At 41.8% G+C, this 19,809-nt stretch overlaps 1 protein-coding gene across 1 annotated transcript in view; it reads left to right on the top strand.

Moving 5' to 3' along the window:
- Positions 1–3,678: 3,678 nt before the first annotated feature.
- The window catches only part of SLC16A10 (solute carrier family 16 member 10), a 63,918-nt gene continuing 47,787 nt past the window's right edge, over positions 3,679–19,809 (top strand). Inside the window, exon 1 of the mRNA XM_030945966.1 lies at positions 3,679–4,295. Within this exon, the coding sequence (XP_030801826.1) occupies positions 3,920–4,295 (376 nt within the window). The 5' untranslated portion in view covers positions 3,679–3,919. The remainder of the gene's footprint in view (positions 4,296–19,809) is intronic.

The following is a 19,809-nucleotide window of genomic DNA, read 5'->3' as shown; positions in this document are numbered from 1 at the left end:
AAATGCTGCCTGTGAGAGCTACTGAAGTCTTGGTCTATTTTCAATAGCTTGTGAGAAAGGGAGTCAATGTTTAATGGGGAGCTGGTTAGAATTTCAGATAGGGTTGCAGGAGATGCCATTTCCTGGCCCCTGGGGCTTTTGAAAGTCCACAAATGATAGGGCAAATTCCTCCTTTGGCATTGGTCTTTTATGTTTTGTCCTAAAATAGGCACAGCCTAAGCACCACCATAGAAGATGTCTGTTGCAGAGCATTATGTCTTTTGTGTGCACAACTGCTGTTTGTCATCAGCTGTAAGGTATTAATAAAACATGTAAAATAAGCACATAACCATAAACAGGAAGGAATCTTAGATAAACTCTAGGCTTTCCTCACAACATATTTCTCAGCTTATCCATTCTTTCTTTTTTTCCCCACTTTTCTCTCTTTTTTTGCTGTTGGTTTTATGATTTTTTTTCTTTTTGTTTATAACAATTTAGCTGAGACATATGCAGTTGTCTATATATAACGTATATCTTCTATATCTATGTAACTGCTTTATTTTCACTGTTTTATGGTGATTATCTCCTGCTCATCTTCCTTCTTTTTCCTTTTCAGCTGTTTTTCTTATGAACATACAGGGCTCAAACAGCAGAGCCACAAAGGTAGCTTTCATTTCACATACTTTTACAGAGTTAGTATTATTTTTTTTCAAATAATACTTCTAAAATTCTTTGATAGCAGTAATTTAAAGAACAGTGCTTTTATTGTGAATCTTTGGGGTTACAAAAAACCAGAAATCAAAAACTTCAGAAGTCAAAGTGCAGTCAAACCTGCCCATATTCTGTTTGCAAAGTACGTCATCTATGGAATATCTGACTATGAAGAGTGAGATTTTATTGTTCTTGTTCTTGGGAACTACTAGGGAAATAGCTGAGATCTCAAGAGACCTCTCTCAAAAGGGAAGAGGCTTAGCTATTGAGAGGAGCAGAATGTACCAAAGAGGTACAAGGTTTCTCTAGATACCTACTTAAGGCCTGTAAAGGAAGACCTCACAAGCTTATATTTTTTAAAATATAAATACTACATATTATTTTAGTTTAGCTAAACAGCAATAGGACAACGAGGTACAGAACATTGAAGAAACATTCAGAATAGTTATAGACAACACATTTACAAAAACTGTATGTTCTGGAGAATCTGATTTTCTGACTATGCATTCCCAAATGTGAGGAGAAAGGGAAAATAATTTGTTCATATTATCAGGGTATGAGAAACTTAATGACTGGAAAATAGAATCTATTTTTTAAAAATGCACCAAAGTGGAAGCTGCACACAATATGTTCACAATGGGTTTTCTTAAAGACACATCTTTTATCTTAAAAAGTGGGGGAGTCATAGTAGTGTTTATAGGAAACATGCAAATGAAACTGCAGTACATAAATATTACCTTGAAAAAATATGCAGAGAGGGAATTAGTCTTGAGCTTAACTGAACACTGTCCAAAACAGAAAAAAATACATGGCAGTTCCCTCAAGTTGATTTGACTTTCCATCATGCGCTTCACAGGCTTCCATTCAGGACTCCCATGTGAGCAGTCTCACTAAGAGTTAGAAACTTATCTAAGAGTTTGTGGAACCATGACCCCTTGGATCAGTCACATCAAGACCCAGTCTTGGATTTTACCCTTGTTTATTTCTCTGCAACTGAAAGTTTAAGTTAATCGTTGCTGACACACACAATGAAGATTGAATCTGAAACTAAAAAAGCTTTGTTTGCTCTGTCATAACTGTTCAAAAAATGTTAAATTGTGGTGGAGGAAGCTTTAATTATTGTAAGAAAGCTCAACAGATTTAGAAAACAGCTTCTGGACAATGACTTGGTGGAGATTGTGAACTGTTAACTTTTGCACGTTAAATTGCTTATGAAATATTTTGAGCATAGTTAAGCTTATCATAGGCTTGGGGTTTTAATAAGCATCCAGACTTGTTCCTTTGGGGGAACAGATGTGTTTTTCAGTGGTCGGCCAAATATTCTCTCTTTGCTTTGACAATCATTATGTATTTCATAAAACTACATTGTGTTTCGTTGCTGGGCTTTTATTTTTTTCTGAATTCCACTGCTGTATCTTTATATGTGTTACATATTATTTACGTATGTATAAAAATATGTAAATATTTTTATGTTTAACTCAGAAGGGCACGAGTAACAAGACAGTGAGTGTGCAGCAAGATTAGTGCATCTATAAAATGCGCTCCATTATAATCACAAATGTATTCAACATCATTATATGGTTTTCTTTCTTTAGCTACTACTACACTACTTTTCATGTGGAGAGCAATCTGTGCTGAGCCAGAAGACATGTTCTTAAGAAGATGTGCTTTGGTTTGGACTAATCTTTGTTTTTCTGTGTGGCCATTGGTAGGTAAGGCGGGGAAGGTGATTCAGGGATTAAAAAGGAAGAGGCTTTGGCAGGCAGGCTGGGGAGTTAGATGCCACAGCAGGCATAGCAGTAGCAGCCCATGCTCTGAGGGAAGAAATTGGGATTGGTGTATGAACGCAAGAAGATGTTTTGAGCCCTCCAGATCTCACAGGGATGGACGAAGCATCCAGATTTAATTTGCCGATTTTCTTTCAAGAAGCTCTCTTCCTCATCAAGCCCAAACTGCCAAAAACGTATGTAGCTGCCAAACAGTGGAACAGATGCACGTCTGCAAGATTGGAAGCAGGATCATGAATCCAAAACTTGTCATTTAACAGTCCTGACCTGCGCTTTTCCTATCCTCTCACTTCCCTGGCTGTGGGGAGGAAAGGTCAAGACTTGATGCCTCTGTGCAAATGGGAAACATGTCAAGAGGTGTGCAGAAGCAAGTACTTTCCCTTCCTTTGTTAAAAAGGAGCAAAGACAACTGGGCAGCAGCAGTTCGCGCCCGGTGTCCCCTGGCACAGGGTGTCCCGAGAGGAGGTGGACAGCTGTCCCGGAGAACAGCGGATGCCCCGAAGGCCCTGGAGCCCTGGCGCCTCCGTGCCGGGGCTGGCAGCCCTTCCCCGGGCAGGAAGGTGGGCACTGGAGCTCCGCAGGGGCCGAGAGCGCTGGGCAGGGCCGGAGCCGGCTCTCTTCGCGCGTGTGGCTGTGCGGGTGTGCGTGTGTGCCGGAGGCTGCGCGTTTTGGGGCGGCTTCTCTTTAGCTCCTTGTTGTTTGCAAACGGCCGGGGCGGGAGTTTCAGACTATTCCCCCTGGCCCAGCTGGGGCGGGACACCGCTGGGCGCAGCTGCCCTGCCTCGTGGGGAGCGGGCAGGGCCCGGGAGCGGGGCCAGGGGCTTGTTTACAGCTCTGCCGTACCTGTGTGCAGGCTCGGGGCGCTCGCCCGCCTCCCGCCCCTTCCCGGCGGCCGTTAACCGCTGATTTCCAGCCTCGCCCTCCGCTTCCCCGCTCCCACTCCCCGGGCGGCCACCGCACCGTGCGCTGGCTGCCGCCGCTGCCGCCACGGCGCGGTCCCGCCCCGCTCCACCCCCTCCACCGGAGAGCCAGAGCGGCGGGCGAGGTGGGGGGGGCCCGGAGAGGAGCGTGGCTTCGCCTGCCTTTCCCCGGCCCCCCTCCCTCCCTCCTCCCCTCCCGCGGCCAATCGGCGCGGAGGGAAGCGCTCTTGTCGCTGACGCCCCCGAGGGAGCCCCCCTTTTAAAATAAAGCGGCGGCGGCGGCACGGCGGGAACAGTGGGGTGTGCGCTGGCCTCGCTCGGTCCCGCACACCGGCGCGCGGGCAGATAAACAGACAACAGACAGACAGAGCGAGCGCCGCAGGATGCCCGCAGCACCCGCGGCCAGGGGCTGAAGCCGGCAAGGGACGAGAGGTCGCGAGGAGAGGGGGAAGGAGAAGGAAAAGGAGAAGGAAAAGGAAGGCAGGAGCGGCGCGCCTGGAGGGTCTCACGCCCGCTCCGGGGATGGCGCCGGTGAGCGAGCAGCTGGAGCCGCAGGGCGCGGGGGCAGACCCCGCCGCCGCCTCGACCCCCCTGCCCGGCCCGCCGGCGGGTGAGGAGCCGCGGCGGGAGAACGGCGGCGAGTGGTGCCCCGGGAGCGGCGAGAGCGGGGCCCAGCCCCGGGCGGCCCTGGCGGAGGAGGCCCCCGGCAGCCCGGGCTGCCCCGGGAGCGCTGCGGCGCCGGAGCCCCCCGAGGGCGGCTGGGGCTGGGTGGTGATGCTGGCCGCCATGTGGTGCAACGGCGCCGTCTTCGGCATTCAGAACTCGTGCGGGGTCCTCTTCGTCTCCATGCTCCGGCTCTTCGGCAGCAGTGACGACAAGCAGCTGGTCTTCAAAACAGGTGAGGGGCGGCCGGGAAAGGGCTCGGGGCGGCTTCCAGCCCGCTCCGCCTCGGGCCTTCCCCGCCTGCAGCCCGGGCGCAGGAGATGTCCCGGCCGGGGGCTCTCGCTGCCGGCAGCGTCCAAGCCCCGGGGGCTGCAGGAGCGAGACCCCTCCGGAGGGCCGGGCCGGGCCGGAGCCTGCTGGAGCAGTCGGGAGTACCCCCGAGGGGAAAGGCCGCTCCCCTGGCCTGGGTGCGCAGCCCTCGCAGCCCTGCCCCCGGGCAGCACCTCCGGCGTATCGGGGGAGACGCTGCGGGAGAGGAGCAGGTGTGCTCCCGCTTCTTCCACAACTGGATCTTTAGGCATCCGCTGTCGTGCGTTATGGGTTACAATGCACACTTCTGGTCGCAGAAACCTTTATTGCCCTGCCCCCGTTAGCCTAAACGACCAATTCAGAGTGGGGTATAGTGACACTTGAAATGTGTCGAGAATGGGCTTGACAGTTGCCAAATCCGCCGTTTTGATGTGCAGATTTGCTGCTGCAACCTGTGTCACGCAACTCACCAGTGACGTTAATGATATTTACTAAACTTTAAAGACGTTAACAGCACTCTCACATGTTACTGATCTAAAGCACTTTAGACACTAAGTGTCAATTAGTTAAAAGGTGAGCATGCTTTCTGTTTTATTTTATGTAAGTTTTCTGTGGAAAGTGTCTTGTGCTCTGACTTTGTAAGTTGAGGAAGTGCAGTTTTTGGCCCTTGGCATAACAACAATTGAAATTAAGGAGCAGAATGAAAATTATATTTTATTATAGTAAATAATAAAGTTGACTTACATAAACGATAGCTTCGTGTTAAATTATTAAAATGAAATACTGAAAAATAAGCACTGTCTTTTATGTTTTTGTTATTTTCTTTAAAAAATGTCTAGCCTTGCACACTTGTAAGCCTTCTAGAAAAGTTTTCCAGTACAGAGTGGGTGTTACAGACCTTTTGAAATTTATGTCTTCCTTAATACTTGCATAAGTGGGCCTAAAGCTGAGATGTTAAGAAGTTAATTTTCCTCCTGCAGCTTAATAACTATTTTTGTCTGAGGTAGAAAATCAGGGCAGGTGTTTAGACTGAAGTAGGAAAGCTGAAAAGCTGTGGTGGAGCATGAAGTGATGTTCTCTCCAGCATTCAAGCAGTTTGCAGTGATGTACAAGGTGTATTCCCCAGTGTTCTTGAGCTGGGAAGATACATCTGCACATCAGGCTGGGCAGTGCCTGTTTCTCACAAGGGAAATGCACATCCAGAAGTAGGTGCCTAGGCTCCTTAGCTTGCACAGGAGAAGAAGGAGATTCAGAGAATGTGCTGTGAACGTTTGCATACTGCCCTGGGAGCTCCTGGCCAGTCAGAAATGCATGAGCAAATGGGTGGCTGATACTCTGCCTGCTCATTGTAGAGAAGTGTAAAAATTGCTTTTTCTGAGTATCTGTTTGGTAGTAACAATCTCTTAAAAATTGTCTTGTACTGAAAAAATAAAAAAGGTCTTTAGGTGGTAGTGCAGTAGTCAAAATAACGAGAGAAAATTTCTGCTTATCTCCTGCCTTCCAGAAGGGTAATTGCATCACTGATGTCTAAGTGAGGCGAGATTGTGGGTGTGCTTCACTCCTGTTTTTGAAGATTTGCCCAATTGCAGAAAACGGGGGGAGGGATTTGGAACCTGGCTTTAGAGCCAAGGTTTGCATCCTGCTTAGAGGAGCAGGGAGAGTTCTGAGTCCTGGATACAGCCAGCACCTCCTGTATTGCTTTTTAAGTGATGTGGGGGGGGAAAAATAGTTACATCTGCACTTTGCTTTGTCAGATGTTCTCTGGTTTGAGTAATGCAGAAGAAACTAGTTCTGCTTTTTTCTTTTTCTTTTTTTTTTAATCCAAATGGGTTCAAACTGGGGGAAATGCTGCAAGATAGCTGCCTTCACTAGATGACTTATGTGCATGTGAAGGAGGACTGCAAATACATGGAGTCTCCTGTAAACAAAAGCACAGCAGATAAAAAACATTCCTTTCCTTTCCCTTCCTGAAAGTACCTTGATAAGTTGGGATACTGGAAAAGTCACTATGATTTTAGTGTTAGAGAGAAGTCTAGCCTGATCATTCCCATGGTATTGATTCAAATACTTAATCTGCTGAGTCTCTTGTGTTTGGACTGATTGCAACTCAAACCTTGCAGTGGTAACTGAGTTAGTCAAGTTTAATGAATTGGAAAACTGGAATTTGTAATGAAAGTTTTCTTGCTGTGGGGCTTTGCTTTGGAAAGCAAAGTTTAATAGTCTAATCCTTCTGGAAAAAAATTATTCCTCTAATATCTGAAATGCTGATTTTTTTGAGAGGCACGAGTATTCCAGGTAATTTCTTTAAGGACCACAGGTGTCTGTGGAATTTTGCAGTTGATCCACAGTACCAAAGAATTCAGGTCTGTTTGTGATTTGTTAGTTGTTTGGGCTTTTTTTTTCCTTTTTTTTTTTTTTTTAACTACAGGATTACTTAGCTGTTGCCAAAAGCACATGTGTTGCCAGAGGTTTTTGTGTGCCTGCTCTTTTGAGACCAGTCAGTAGTCATCTCTTGCTTGGTATTTTTCCTGAAAAGAGAAATTAAGTAGGTTATAATAAAAGCTGCTTTTGGTATCTCTTAATAACATAGTGTAATATCTTAAAAGTCAAAATGCAATGCAAAATGGGAGGGCATTACATATCGTAGGCTATGCTATTTTTGTTAATGCTAGTAGATGGGTGGGGGTTTTTCAGTGTGAAAGGCAAAAAGGGAGGAGGCAGAATGGAGGAAGATGTAGTCAAGAAGTGACTCTGCCTTGCAGATGAGGAATGGAAGAAACCAAAAGTATGAGCAGGGCAGTTTACAACATGCAGCATCAGCACTGGATAAATAAGTTAAAGAACTATTAACATTGTTGCTGGATTTAGGAGTATTAATGGAAAAAAATTTGTGGGTCATAGAGGGTTCAAAAATTCCTTCAAGGGACACCTTTTTATGAAAAAAATTTGAAAATAACTAGTACACAGTATTTTGGTATTTATATTAGCAAAAACCAAATTTCTTTGCTTGTGTAGTGCACTATATAAGCAATTCCATTGTTTCCTTATGTAGCCATTTTTTGTTCAAAAACTACTTGATTCACCACTCCAGAAGAGGAAAGGCCTCCAGTGTAAGTATAAAACTTCTAGAAAGGTGTGCCTGAAGTCTCAGGAAACTACTCTGTTCATTGTTTATAGTTCATTGTGTTTGAGGAATGAGTTGGGTGGAAAAAAACAATGGCAATGAAGTGCAGGAGGCTCGTGGTCCTTGGAAATAGGGCAGACCTAGCTGGTCTCTAGTGTTCAAATGCAATTGTAGTCTGGTCACCCTTGAAGGGAAAGGATTTGGTCCAGACCAGTCCGGGGTCTGACAGGAAGAGCACTTGGTTCATTTCCCTATTGGAGTTGTCACATGGGGATGAGGGGCACTGAGCCAGTCCTGTTGTTATCTCAGATATTTGTGTGAGCCCCATCTAGTCCTGTGTTTTGCTCTCTTGATAGTTGCCTCTGTTGTATAGGTTTTTATGTGCATATGTACCCATACTTGTTTTCAAAAGGCAAATAAATTCTATGATTCTAGTGGCAACGGTGGTAAAAATGGTAGGTTTCAGTTAAAAAAAAGTCCGATAAAATTACCAGTTCCACTACTTTAATTGCTTCTATGTTTTGCAATGTTTGCAGTTGTTCTATGATTTGCAGTGCTGGTTCTGTAACTCTACTGGATTATTCTCTCATGTACAAGTATTGAGTACACCTGTGAGTACAGATATCACCTTCACAGGGAACATGTACTGCTGTTAGAGTTCTGCATCCACTTGTTTGCTTTGTTAGCCTGTGTTCCTGGAAAACACCACCTCACCTTGCCTGGACTGGTTATCTGTGCGCTTGTATGCCTCTGAGCTTGGCTCTCTTAGGTGCAGCCTTTGGTGACATATCTGCATATCAGGATGATTGATTGGCTGCCTCAACACTGTTGGCACCATCACAGCTCTTGGCCCTGGATTGCTGAGAGTTCGGTAGGGCAGGGAGGAGAATTCTGGCTTTACTTTCACATTCAGGCTGTAATTCAGATACTGAGGAGGTAATGTTGGATGACTTACAAAGATCTACAAGAGATAATTTCACAGGAGAGTTTGAAGTTTTCCTTTACTCTTTTCTTCGATCTTTTGATATCTTCCTGAGTTTTCCTCCAGAGATAAAGACCATCAGCGATTTTGATATAATTCAAGTCCTTGTTGTGTAACTGTCCTTCAGAACCACACTTATGTTTCTAAATCTATGGGCTGCTGTTCCAGTAAACTGGGAACCTTGGCAGGCTGGACCTGTGTCACATGGCTTATGAGAGAGCAACTAACTTTTCTTTTTAAGAAGTAGTAAGTCAAATTTGGAACACAGAAGTTACCAGAGTACACAAGTATAATTTGTGTGAGTTGCAAGGAAGTGTATAACTGTATAACAGCTTGGTCAATAAGGGTTACAGTGGAGGATGTAGTTCCACAAAAAGCTGGACTTCAGTTTTGAACAAAAAAATGGCTACACAAGGAAACAATGGAATTGCTTATATAGTGCATGTGATTATCAATTCTGCTGTTGTCTACTTTCCTTCTCATGTTTGCTTGGCTACTGATACCAGAGCAGCGAACCAACAGTGAGTTCTAACCTGAAAACTAACCTGATATATAAATAGTGTTTTATTTTGTTCAGCTGCAGTCGTTTTTGTACTCCTTTGACCTGGTGTTGTGATTATAAATACCTATGTAAATGAAGATTCTGGAGTAGGTGATATGATGATTGGGTCAAACTGGAAAGTTGAAGGCAATTTCTGTAGTATGCTGTCTTTGTTAAGACCAGAATGACTAATGCCACTACTGGTTTTGCATGCACATATAATGTCTTTGTACCTTTGGAGCATTTCTCTTGTAGTCTTGTCAAATATTCTGCAGAATGATTAGTTAGGTTGTATTCTTGTGGGTTTTTTTTCCCTTGTATTACATTTCACATTGGTTAGGTTCTTCCTGTTCCAACTGCAGATTAACTTGCAACAAACAGCTTTGTTAGGGAGAATAATCTTCCTAATATGTCTGAAAGCTAGTTACCAGTTAATTTTTGTGGCTTTCTTTAGAGGCAGTACTTGAATTTCATAGTGATGAAACATCCCTATGGAATTCTAAAGGTGATTGGGAATTGTCTCTGCTCTGCATTAAATCCACGTGCCTCAAGTTATGAGCTCTGGTGTGCTGCCTGTGAAACAAAACTATATCCTCTAAAATCTCCTTCAAAATCCACTGAAATGCTAAGTTTTACTGTACTCTGCTCATGACAGTTTTGTTGCATGTGAAATATGTTTCATACTCCCAATGTTATTTCTTTGTCAATATCTCTGTTGCTCTAACTAACTCTCTGTAATGTAAGAAGAAGAGTACTGTGTCATGTTACAAAATGAGGCCTTGCTGTTTTCTGGCATGAGTGATGTACTCTAATGACATTGTGCTGTCTATTTTACATTATTTACATAACATAATGTTTTTCTTGCTGCTTATTATTAGTACCTGCAGTCAGTGAAGCTTAGTTGACTTTGAAGTTTTCCAGTGTGCATTACTCCTTGCTCTTCAACTTTGTTTTGTTTAATTGGTCCCTGTAGTCTGTTCAATGCCATCTTACTCATCTGTTTTTTGGCTGCCATTCTTTGAGGTTTCTCAGATCCCTTCCTCATTTTTGAGTTGCCTTAAATAACTGCTGTTTAAAGGGGAAGTTAGCAAAGTGTGTAACCTTTTTCTTAGATTTAGCAAGTTGTACCCATGCTTAGTGTTTGCCTATCCATAAACATGTTTTCATCTTTCAACACAGTCTGCTTGCCTCTGGACACTTCCCACTTCCTGATAATGTTCAGTTTCTTTTATCATGATTTCTTTAGCCTCCTGAAAGGAGTGTTATTGAAGGCCATCTTGAAATTTAAATATTATTGAGTTACTAGTCTTGAATGAAGCACTGTTCTTAAACTATGATAGCATAATGTGTATATATGTCTATTTACTCTTAGCCAGTCTGAGTTAATTAGAGATAATAACAAACTGTAGCCTCCACTTGGAGCAATGTCTACTAGAGCAGGCATCTAATGACCTTGCCCAGTTGGGTTTTGATCCAAGGATGGAGACTCCACAGCCTCCAAAGTGCCAGTGTTTGGCTACTGTGAACAAAGAAGATTTTTCTTACCTTTAGATGGAATTTTCTCTATTTTGATTTGTGTCCATTGTCTCTTGCTTCTTGTCAGAACTCCACTGAGAAGAGTTTGGCTCATTCTCTTTACATCCTCTCATGGGGTATTTATGCATGCTGAGATTGCCCCCTGCAGCCTTTCCTGCTTGAACCTAACCAACACCACCTCTCTCAGCCTCTCATCTCAGATGCTCCAGTTCCCTTATCTCTGCATCCCCTTGCTGGATTCACAGTAGCAATCAGACTGCCTGCTCCTGCCTCCTTCCAGGCTTTTGACACTTGAAGGTCTCAGAGAAGATGAAGTCAATCCATTGTCACCTCCAGTGTCGTGCTTTGTGCTGACCCCCTCCCACCTTTCCCTCACCTGGTAACATAAATACTGGTAAATAAAATACTGGTGCAGTAAATACTGCACCAGCACACACCTCCTCAAGTGTCTGAGTGCCTGCTGCCTGCCACGATCTTTTAATAGAATTCTACACATCAAAGATCATGCTTTGAAATGAGAAAAATATTCAGAAAATTCTGACTTTTATTGTTAGGAAAATTTTTGCTATTTTACTGCTAAGGAGAATAAGGATTTTCAATAAACATTCATCTGTAATGCTCAGCAAATAATTACCCAATTTGAAGTTGCTTCTGCTCTGTGAACTTCAGCGAAGGAGATGCAGTGATTATTTGCATCCAGGCTAATGTACCGCTGATAATATTAACTGTCTGGTTTTAAAATAGTCTTTGTGTGAAGGAATGATATAGGTTCTTTCTTATGTCCTCTACAGACTTTTTTTTATTCTTTAATTTTGTGAACAAACCATGCAGCCTTAGACCACTGCTGTTCAACGTTCAGCAAATGTGTACAGAAAAGATAATTCTGAGAAAACATTTCCTTGTGATCTTGTATTATCTGTTTTCATTTCAGAAATAAAATTTATTACAATAGCAGCAGCTCTGTTTTGGATATTGCCTTTAATTTTCGTGGGAACTGGATAGGGGTGACTGGTTTAATAGCTAAGTTAATAGCAGCCCTTTAGTAAGGATGGGACCAATTTAAAAATGATCAGTGCTAGTTTGTTCCCACACACAGGAAGGGATTACTGGGATGTTGAGCCCAACCTCTTTGTTATCAGCAGCGTGTCTATAATCCCATGGAACATGGCGTCACTTAGATGATAGGGACTTGTACTTAGACTGGAAGTTGTAAAGCAATATCCTTGCTGCCTTTTTTCTGAGTAAGCGCAAGTAGTGCAATCTTTGGCTGTTTATCTTCTGGAGTGTGTTTTATTCAGCAGAGCTGTACTTTATGTATATCTTCCAAGTACCCAATTTTTTTTTTCTTCTTTTGCATTTTTAAGAACATAGATTGGAGGAATAATAAGTAATTCAAAACATGTTAACTATTAATTTAATTTTCTTAGTCTCTAGCTGTTTTCCTCTGGGAAATGATTTGTAAAACATGCAGTAAAGAATGTCTTCTGGCTCCTAAACTGGGTTTTAGCCATTTTTTTCAAGATGCTTCAATAAAAACATTGCAAATAGAAAATGCATTGAGTAAATAAATCTTCCTACTTCATTGTAAAGAAATATATTGATATTGGTACCACATAATTTTAGCTGTATTTTATCAGTGCTGGGATTGAGCAAGGATAAAACACTATGATATAATGTTCTAAAAAAACTGTGACCTTTAAGCTTTTGCAGTCTAGAATGAATGAACAGTCCTTTCTTTTGGACCAAAACACAGCTTTCTTAGTGGCAAGTTCGTTATATGAAACCGCATGGAACAGTGTTCTTGTGTACCAGGTAGGAAAGTTTGTTTTGAAGAAAGAAAAAACCCACTTTATTTAACTACAACATCAAAAGAGATTGTTCTAATTAGAGATGTCCTAGTTTTAGCACTTCCTATATTGCATTCAAATCTTAAGAGTCAAAGAATTAAAGAGGAAAAGAGCAGGTTAGCGTTCATTACCAAGTGATCCTGAGTGTGTTGAGGTGTTGGAGGTGGGCTGTATCTTTGGAGACTTTTGTCTGTGTTGTTTCTGGTATAAGCAACCTGCCTGCTGTCCTTGGGCTGACTTCTGTGCCTTTGCCTGGTTTGGTTTCTGTACCCAGGTGTGTACTAGCCATGTGTCTCTTAGGGAGCTTCTCAGTCTGCTCAAGATTAGAGTGTGGATGGCAGCAAAGCCACCTACAGAGTGAGCAGTTGAGCAACAAGGACAAGGGTGTAAAACAAATGTGTTTGCTTGGTCCAAGGAGGCTGTAGCTCTTGTCCAAAGAGTTGGAAGCACTAAGTGTGCTTGGGGTACGCAGCCAGGGCTTTCTAGGACAGTAACTTGATCCTGTGTTGTAACTGGACATGCTGGGGTTGGAGCAATCTCAGTGGGATCCACTGGTCAGACTGAGCCTGTTTGTTGTCAGTGTGCTCCAGTTTGGTGCATACTGTAGTAGTTTCAAAATGGTTGGAATTGGCTGATGACGTCTGCTTCTATACAGTGCTGCTTGTTTTTAGGAGAGGGAGGAAGGTGTGGTAGCAGTGCCTTACCTAAAGATGCTGTTAACCTCAAAGCGCATGAGATTGAAATTGAGACTTGAACTGTGGTGCATATTTTGGACATGACAATGGTATGTGTCATGGTTCAGAGTAACAGCCTTATCAGAAAGTTGATTTAGTATGGCTAGATAATATTTTTTTGAATCTTGAGTGTACTATTTATATGATGACTTTTGGATTCTCCTTCAATTTATCTGTAAAAATACTGCCTGTGGCCCCTTGAGTTCATTGGATTAAGTTGTCATGTGTGTGACAAAACTGAAGGTAATGTACTTTAAAGAAAGCCTTTATGATTTTGGCACACAAAAGGGAATTTGAAGTTGCCCTTTGTTCTTTTATAACTTCAAGTAATTTCTTACCTTTGAAATATTTATTTAGTTTAGGCTCTTCAAAACCCAGCATTGCATTCCAGACTTGAAAGAAATTAGAACTCTCAACTTATAATTTCTGCCACAGCTGGGTACTGGCAGTGATCTAGAAAATTAAATTAACACTAGGACATTTTCTGGAAGCTTAAATGTGCAAGCTTGGGATGTATTTTCTAATCCTATCACAGTAACCCCATTTTTTACAAATTGAAGCATGAAGCATTATCAGCTTTTTACACCTCTGTACATATAAAAGTATTTTGTTCATAGTGAAGCAGTTTAATGAACATTTAGTTTCATGCAGTGAAATCACTGACCCTTGCAGGTGTGTGGTGGGACTGGGACAGAACTGGGTAAATTAGTGGGAAGGCTGGAGTAGAACTGCACAAAATTGTTATGGACAATGTTAGTCTTTGTATGCAGTCAGAAGTTTACTCAGCATGGCCCCACTCTAGTGTTCTTAGTTTTTTGGGGTTTTTTTTTTTGCTTTTTCTGGTATTAGGCAAAGAAAATAGTATGTGGCATGCAATTCATGCAACCTCATGCTGCAGTATTGATCTTTTGTATATGTGGTTTAAGGCATTTAACTTAATGTATGTTATGCTCAGTCTCTGCATTGAGGTCTGTGCCACCAACTGTATACTGTATTAATAACTTTTCTATCTGAAAATGTCAATATTTCAGCAATTGGTCAAAATATTTTGAAATATTTTGTAGATAATTTAGCTGTATTTATTAAGAATAATTGTATTGGGAAAATACAGGTCAAAAAAGGTGGATATTCTACAAACTACTCTGCTGCTTGTTCTTTGGGGTACTGTCTCTGAGCAATTGAGATTTCTTTTCTATTGATGTGGTATCCCACTTACCAGCATTCCAGGTGCATATTTTCCTGATCAGAGTAGGTAAGAGAGGTGCTATAAACAGTAAACTTAAAACCCAGGTGAAAAATTTTGTCATGTCTTTAAAACTGCCTCCATCTGGACCTATGTGGTTGTTCCAGAGTTTCAGACAAAAAGGAATGTGGGTTCTTAATGGGACAGCATTCCTTTAGGTTTTGAGTTAAGAATCAGAATGGAAAGGATAGAAACTTAAAACTTCTAGCAAATTTTCGTATTGAAATTATGTTGTCTTCTGAAGGTGATAAATCTTAACATTTCTCACAGCTTGCTGTTCATAGGCAGTGTGAATTCCCTGAGTGCTTTTGGGTAGGATCTCAGCCTGAGAGACTGCTGGTCAGTGCTTATTGTGCAAAAGATGGGGATAATACGAACATCATTCTTAAAATGAAAAGACTTTCATTATTTTTATCAAGACATTGCTTTAACAAAAGAGGGGTAGGGCTCTGCTTTTTCTTCATCTTTGCAGGGATCTGTAGAGTGCTCCATGAACTGTTCTGGAATTCCTCTTCAACATACTTACTTGGTTTTTTGAAAGAGATGATTTTCTATGACTAAGATACCACAACTTGGTTCCAATGGCTTAAAACCTGGCTACTGTTTTTCTTTTGTGTGTTAAATTAAAATGTGAAGTAAGGGAGGCTCACTGGACTCTAAAAGATAATTAGGAGTGGTCATACTTAGAAATGGGTAAGGTGGACAAGGTCAACCCAACAGTCACCATGTGCCTGAGAGCATTTTCCAAAGTATTCTTGAACTCTGTCAGGCTTGGTGCTGTGACCACTTCTCTGGGCAGCCTGTGCCAGTGCCCAGCCATCCTCTGGGTGAAGAAGCTTTTCCTAATATCCTGCCTAACCCTCCCCTGGCACCGCTTCAGGCCATTCCCTCAGGTCACCAGAGTGAAGAGATCAGTGTCCACTTGTCCTCTTCTCCTCATGAGAAAGTTGTAGACTGCCATGAGGTCTCCCCTCAGTGTCCACCACGATGAACAAAGTGACCTCAGTCGCTTCTCATATGGGGCTTCTCCTCTAGACTCTCCACTATCTTTGTGGCCCTCCTTTGGATGCTCTCTAACACTTTATACCCTTCTTATATTGTTGCAAAGAAGCAGACAGGACTCGAGGTGAGGCTGCCCCAGTGCAGAGCAGAGTGGGACAATCCCCTCCCTTGCCTGTCTGGCAAGGCTGTGCCTGATGCACCCCGGGATATGATTTGCCTTTCAGTTTATTTGCTTTTTATGAATTTTAAATTGCATGACAGAAAAATCACAGGGGCCATGAACTAACTTTTTCTCTCAGGCTCTCCATGCCATTATTGTCAGAACTACCACCTATCTTTTGTGCAGAACTCATTGCTTGGGAGTGGTGAACTCATTTTAAGGTAATCTTACCATCAAGTGTGAAATTATATAATGAGTATATCTTTTCTTGAATAAGCGGCTGAAGTGGCCAACCTTTTAGTGAAGTGTTGGGTGTAACTTTGTGTGAAACAGACATCAATTGAGTCGTGGGATTAACAGTTTGTGATTGGAGGAGTAAATAGATGTTTAGTGGGAGGCTAAGAAGTAGTTACAGAATGGCTTAGCAGTGTTCACACAAAGATAGTTGAAATGAGCGGAGTTCAGGACTAGAGTAAGTGCAGAGGAAGAAAAAGGAGCATCCACTTATTGTTAGGGCTCATGAAGAGGAGATCAAAGTATTTGCTTATTTTAAAAGTGGGACATCTTGTTAAGCCGCCCTCTGTTGGGAATGCTGCATCCGCACAGATTTGCTTGTTTATGTAAGTGCTTTTCTTCTAAACTGACTTGTACTGCTTCTGATTACAGCTATGCTTGGTTGGCATTGTTGTTTGCTTTGGCAGTTACTTTTTGTCTTTAGCCATCTCTCTATTTCTTATGAAGTAATTTCGTAATTGTTTAGCTTAGACAGTCATAGCTTCTGTGAAATTCTGTAAGTAATGAATTTCAGTTTAGTGTAAGACAAAGGTACCACAAATATTTTGTGATAGAAGACCATAGGCTTTTAGACCTGGTCTGTTCATATGCTTGTCTCCAATTTAAGGAGTGTTTCAAGTATTATATGTACATTTTTTGCCCTCAGTAGTTATATCTGGCCTGTTTTAAAATAATGGGTAAACTATATATAGTTGTTCCTCTCCCTTACCTTTTTCCTGTTTTTATCTGGGTCACTATGGGAATGCTGAAGCAAATGTGATGGTTGTAGGGTTTTTTATGTTCTGAAAGGCATCATATATACTGAGGTGAGACACAGTCTTCCTAAATGGCACTGGTGCCAGTCATTCAGTGATGCTTGGCATCAGACTGTACCAGTAATGTGCATTTTGCTTTCATTAGTTTGTTGTTGGTTTTTTTTTTGTTTGGTTGGGGGTTTTTTTTGTTTGTTTGTTGTTTTTTTAATTTAGCTTTGCTCTGTTTGTCTGTGTTTGCACTGGCACGCTGGGTGACATTTTCAGGCAGTGATGCAAGAGTGGTGTAACACCTGGAGAAAACTGGCAAGGTGTGGAATTCATCTGGCAGATTTTACTAGCTGGAGGTCTGTGGAGTACATTTAGTGGTTTGTGGAGAGTTACTCAGCTGGGCAGATGCCAGCTTTTAACTTTAGGGTGGGCTGAAATTCTACAGTTAACCCAAGCTGTGCTGCCTAGATCTCCACTGCCTCTAGTGGGAGCTTTGACTCCTCACTCACACAGGCATCCTCACTCGGGTGCTTTCACATGCAGCTGGAATCCAACTCCAGGTGTCCTGTAGAACACCTAAAAGTGCTGTCTTACCCTCATGAGTATGTGGTACATCTTTGTGCTCTTTGCTCTAACAGTATCTGCAATGACATGCACACCAGTCCATGCTACTTAGAGGTCACATTTACAAACCTGGTTAGTTGGATATTTAGGGGACTCTTGCCAAAGTTATCTTTCTTTTGAAGGTTTATCAGAGCCTGATAGGATCAATACAGAAAGCAATGCCCCATGGAACTCTTTGATGCTCTGATCTTGTATGTAGTCAGTAATTTAGCTCTGTTTGCTGATGGGTCTTCCTGGTGATGTTGTATGATCTTTACTTCATGGCATATGGAAAACAGGCTGATGCTGACTTCGTAGTTAACACTTTTGAATGATTCTCAAAAGGTAAGTTCATCTTGTGTTTGGAATGCTTAAATTCATTTATATAACTCCCAACAGTTAGACTGTAATTATAGGTGCTGGATCCATTTCGGCTGTTTCCATGTATGAGGTAGTTGTAGGCAGCTTTTGCAGGTATGTTTGAGTGGCTTCTTGATGAGCAAAGTTAGGCTACAAAGAAGAATAAAAAAATCAATGTGAAAACATCCAGAAAGTTTAAGTAGTTTACCAACCAGTACTGGGAAGACTTGTAAAGCTTGTTCTTGGAGGCAAGATAGAGCTGCTTGGTGTGTCCTCCCCACCCTCCCACTGCCCTTTAACCTTTTTGTTTCCAGTTTTGGTCTTGGCACGGTTATAGAGCTGCTGGCAGACACAGATGCCAGTCAGTTATGTCTTGTCTCTGGGAGAGGGAATTCATGCCGAGTCCCACAATTGGTAGAAGTTGGAAACTGCAAATCGCTTCCTCTCTGAAGCAGTGCATTGCTTCTCTGAAATTTGTCATGGCAGGACCTAATTCTTTGCCAAAGTATCTGAGAGATGCCAGCTGGTACCTGCCATTCAAAATTTTTTTAAAGTGTTGGCTGGGCTAATATGCTATCTGAGGCTTCTCAAATGCGTTAGCTGCATCTCAGGAGGATAACCAAATATTTGTAAATTAAATTTGGAATGTTTTTTAGGAGGAAGCTGTCTAATAGGTAAATAATCTAACTAGGTTTTAGGTGGATATATCCAAGTACAAGTGGAATCATTCTGGTAATGTTTTTTCTTATTCTAGAGAAAACACTTAAGAAGACCTTGCAGTAGTTAAGGCTTGAAGGTATTTACCTGTAACAAGAAATTTGTAGTTACTTTTCTGTTGGTATTAGAGGTTAAATAAAACAATAGAAAAATTGAATCTGAAAGCCTAGACATTGTTTCTGATCTCTTGATGTAAAAAAACCTGATTATAATCCCATTGGTACTCACTTTTATATAAACTCAGTATATATTATATATGAAAATGTTTCTATTTTGTTTTTATCATTTATTTAACTTGAACATTCTGCCTTTTTGTGTTGGGAGGCTGTGTGTGTTTATTGGTTTTTTGGTGTTTTGTTTTTTTTTTTACTGGTTTGTTTTTGTTTTGTTCTGCAATTCTCTTAGTTTCTCTTGAAACAGACCAGTTGCTATGAAAATAGTTTGGAATAGCATGCTAGCTGGTTTTGCCTTAAACAGGTGTAGGCAACCAGTGGCACTGCTGGGTATCTGCATGGAAATGAAGATGCAGTTCCTTCTTTTCCTAACAGTTGTTGTCTGTAAATGGGCAGTATCTGGAAAGATCAGTGCTGCTCTATTAGAAAATGGCTTGAAGAGTAATTTTGGTTTTTTCCTCCCTGAAATGGTTTAAATTTCTCCTTAAAAATGTTATCTAGACAATTAATCTCAGGATTTTGCTGTGCTGTTGATCTTCAGCAGCAAATAGTCAGGTCTCCTGAGTTCCTGTGTGTATCAGTTCTTGATACTTTACTGATGAGAATTGCCAAGATGAATTCTACAGTTTCTGTTTGCAACTGTCTGCTTTTCTGAGCTCTCAAACTAGAGGAGAAATGCAGGAAAATGGAAATACTCTGCTGTTATTTTAATAGTTTTACTACTCTTATTACGTTTACCTTTACATTCCTTATATTAAATGAGGTAAGATGTTCTCCACTTTCGACTGGAAAGAGGGAAATGTAGAAGTAACACTTAATCCAATTAATGTATTTTCCTGCTCTGATTCATTGTGATGACTTTGAGCATCTGGTGGTAACTGAGCATGAGCTGCTTAAAGTCACAGAAACCCAATTCCTATTATTTCTGCTCATTGAAGAGAATAAATGAATTACCAGACACTAATCTTGGGATAATTGCTTGCTGAGCAGGAGATCTTAGCTCTTAAAGAAATTAGTTTTGTAAGTTTATGGATCTGTCAGAACTAGTGAACTATTAAAGAAAGGTTAACCACAAATGAGCAGCGACTGAGTTTTCAGTCTTTTATTCTTAACTATTGTGGTTGAACTTTGCAATATAGAAATTTATGCAGTGGAGATAAATATTATTTCTTCCCCTTTGTTGTAGTTTAGTCCCAGCCAAAACTGGGACACCCTTATGAGTTTTACTATTATCAACTGAAGTTTAAGCTGGAGACTGAAATTTGTCAATGTTTCTGGCAGTACAATGGTGGGAGGTATGTGCAGTAAGATACACTATGCACTGCTGGTTTAAATGACCAAACCATTTTGGGTTTGAAGTGATGTTATTTTGGGTTGGTCC

This window comes from Camarhynchus parvulus, chromosome 3 (assembly GCF_901933205.1).
Source record: "Camarhynchus parvulus chromosome 3, STF_HiC, whole genome shotgun sequence".
Lineage (NCBI taxonomy): Eukaryota > Metazoa > Chordata > Aves > Passeriformes > Thraupidae > Camarhynchus > Camarhynchus parvulus.
Note: the sequence above shows the minus strand (reverse complement) of the source record. Positions and strands in the feature narration are given on the sequence as shown.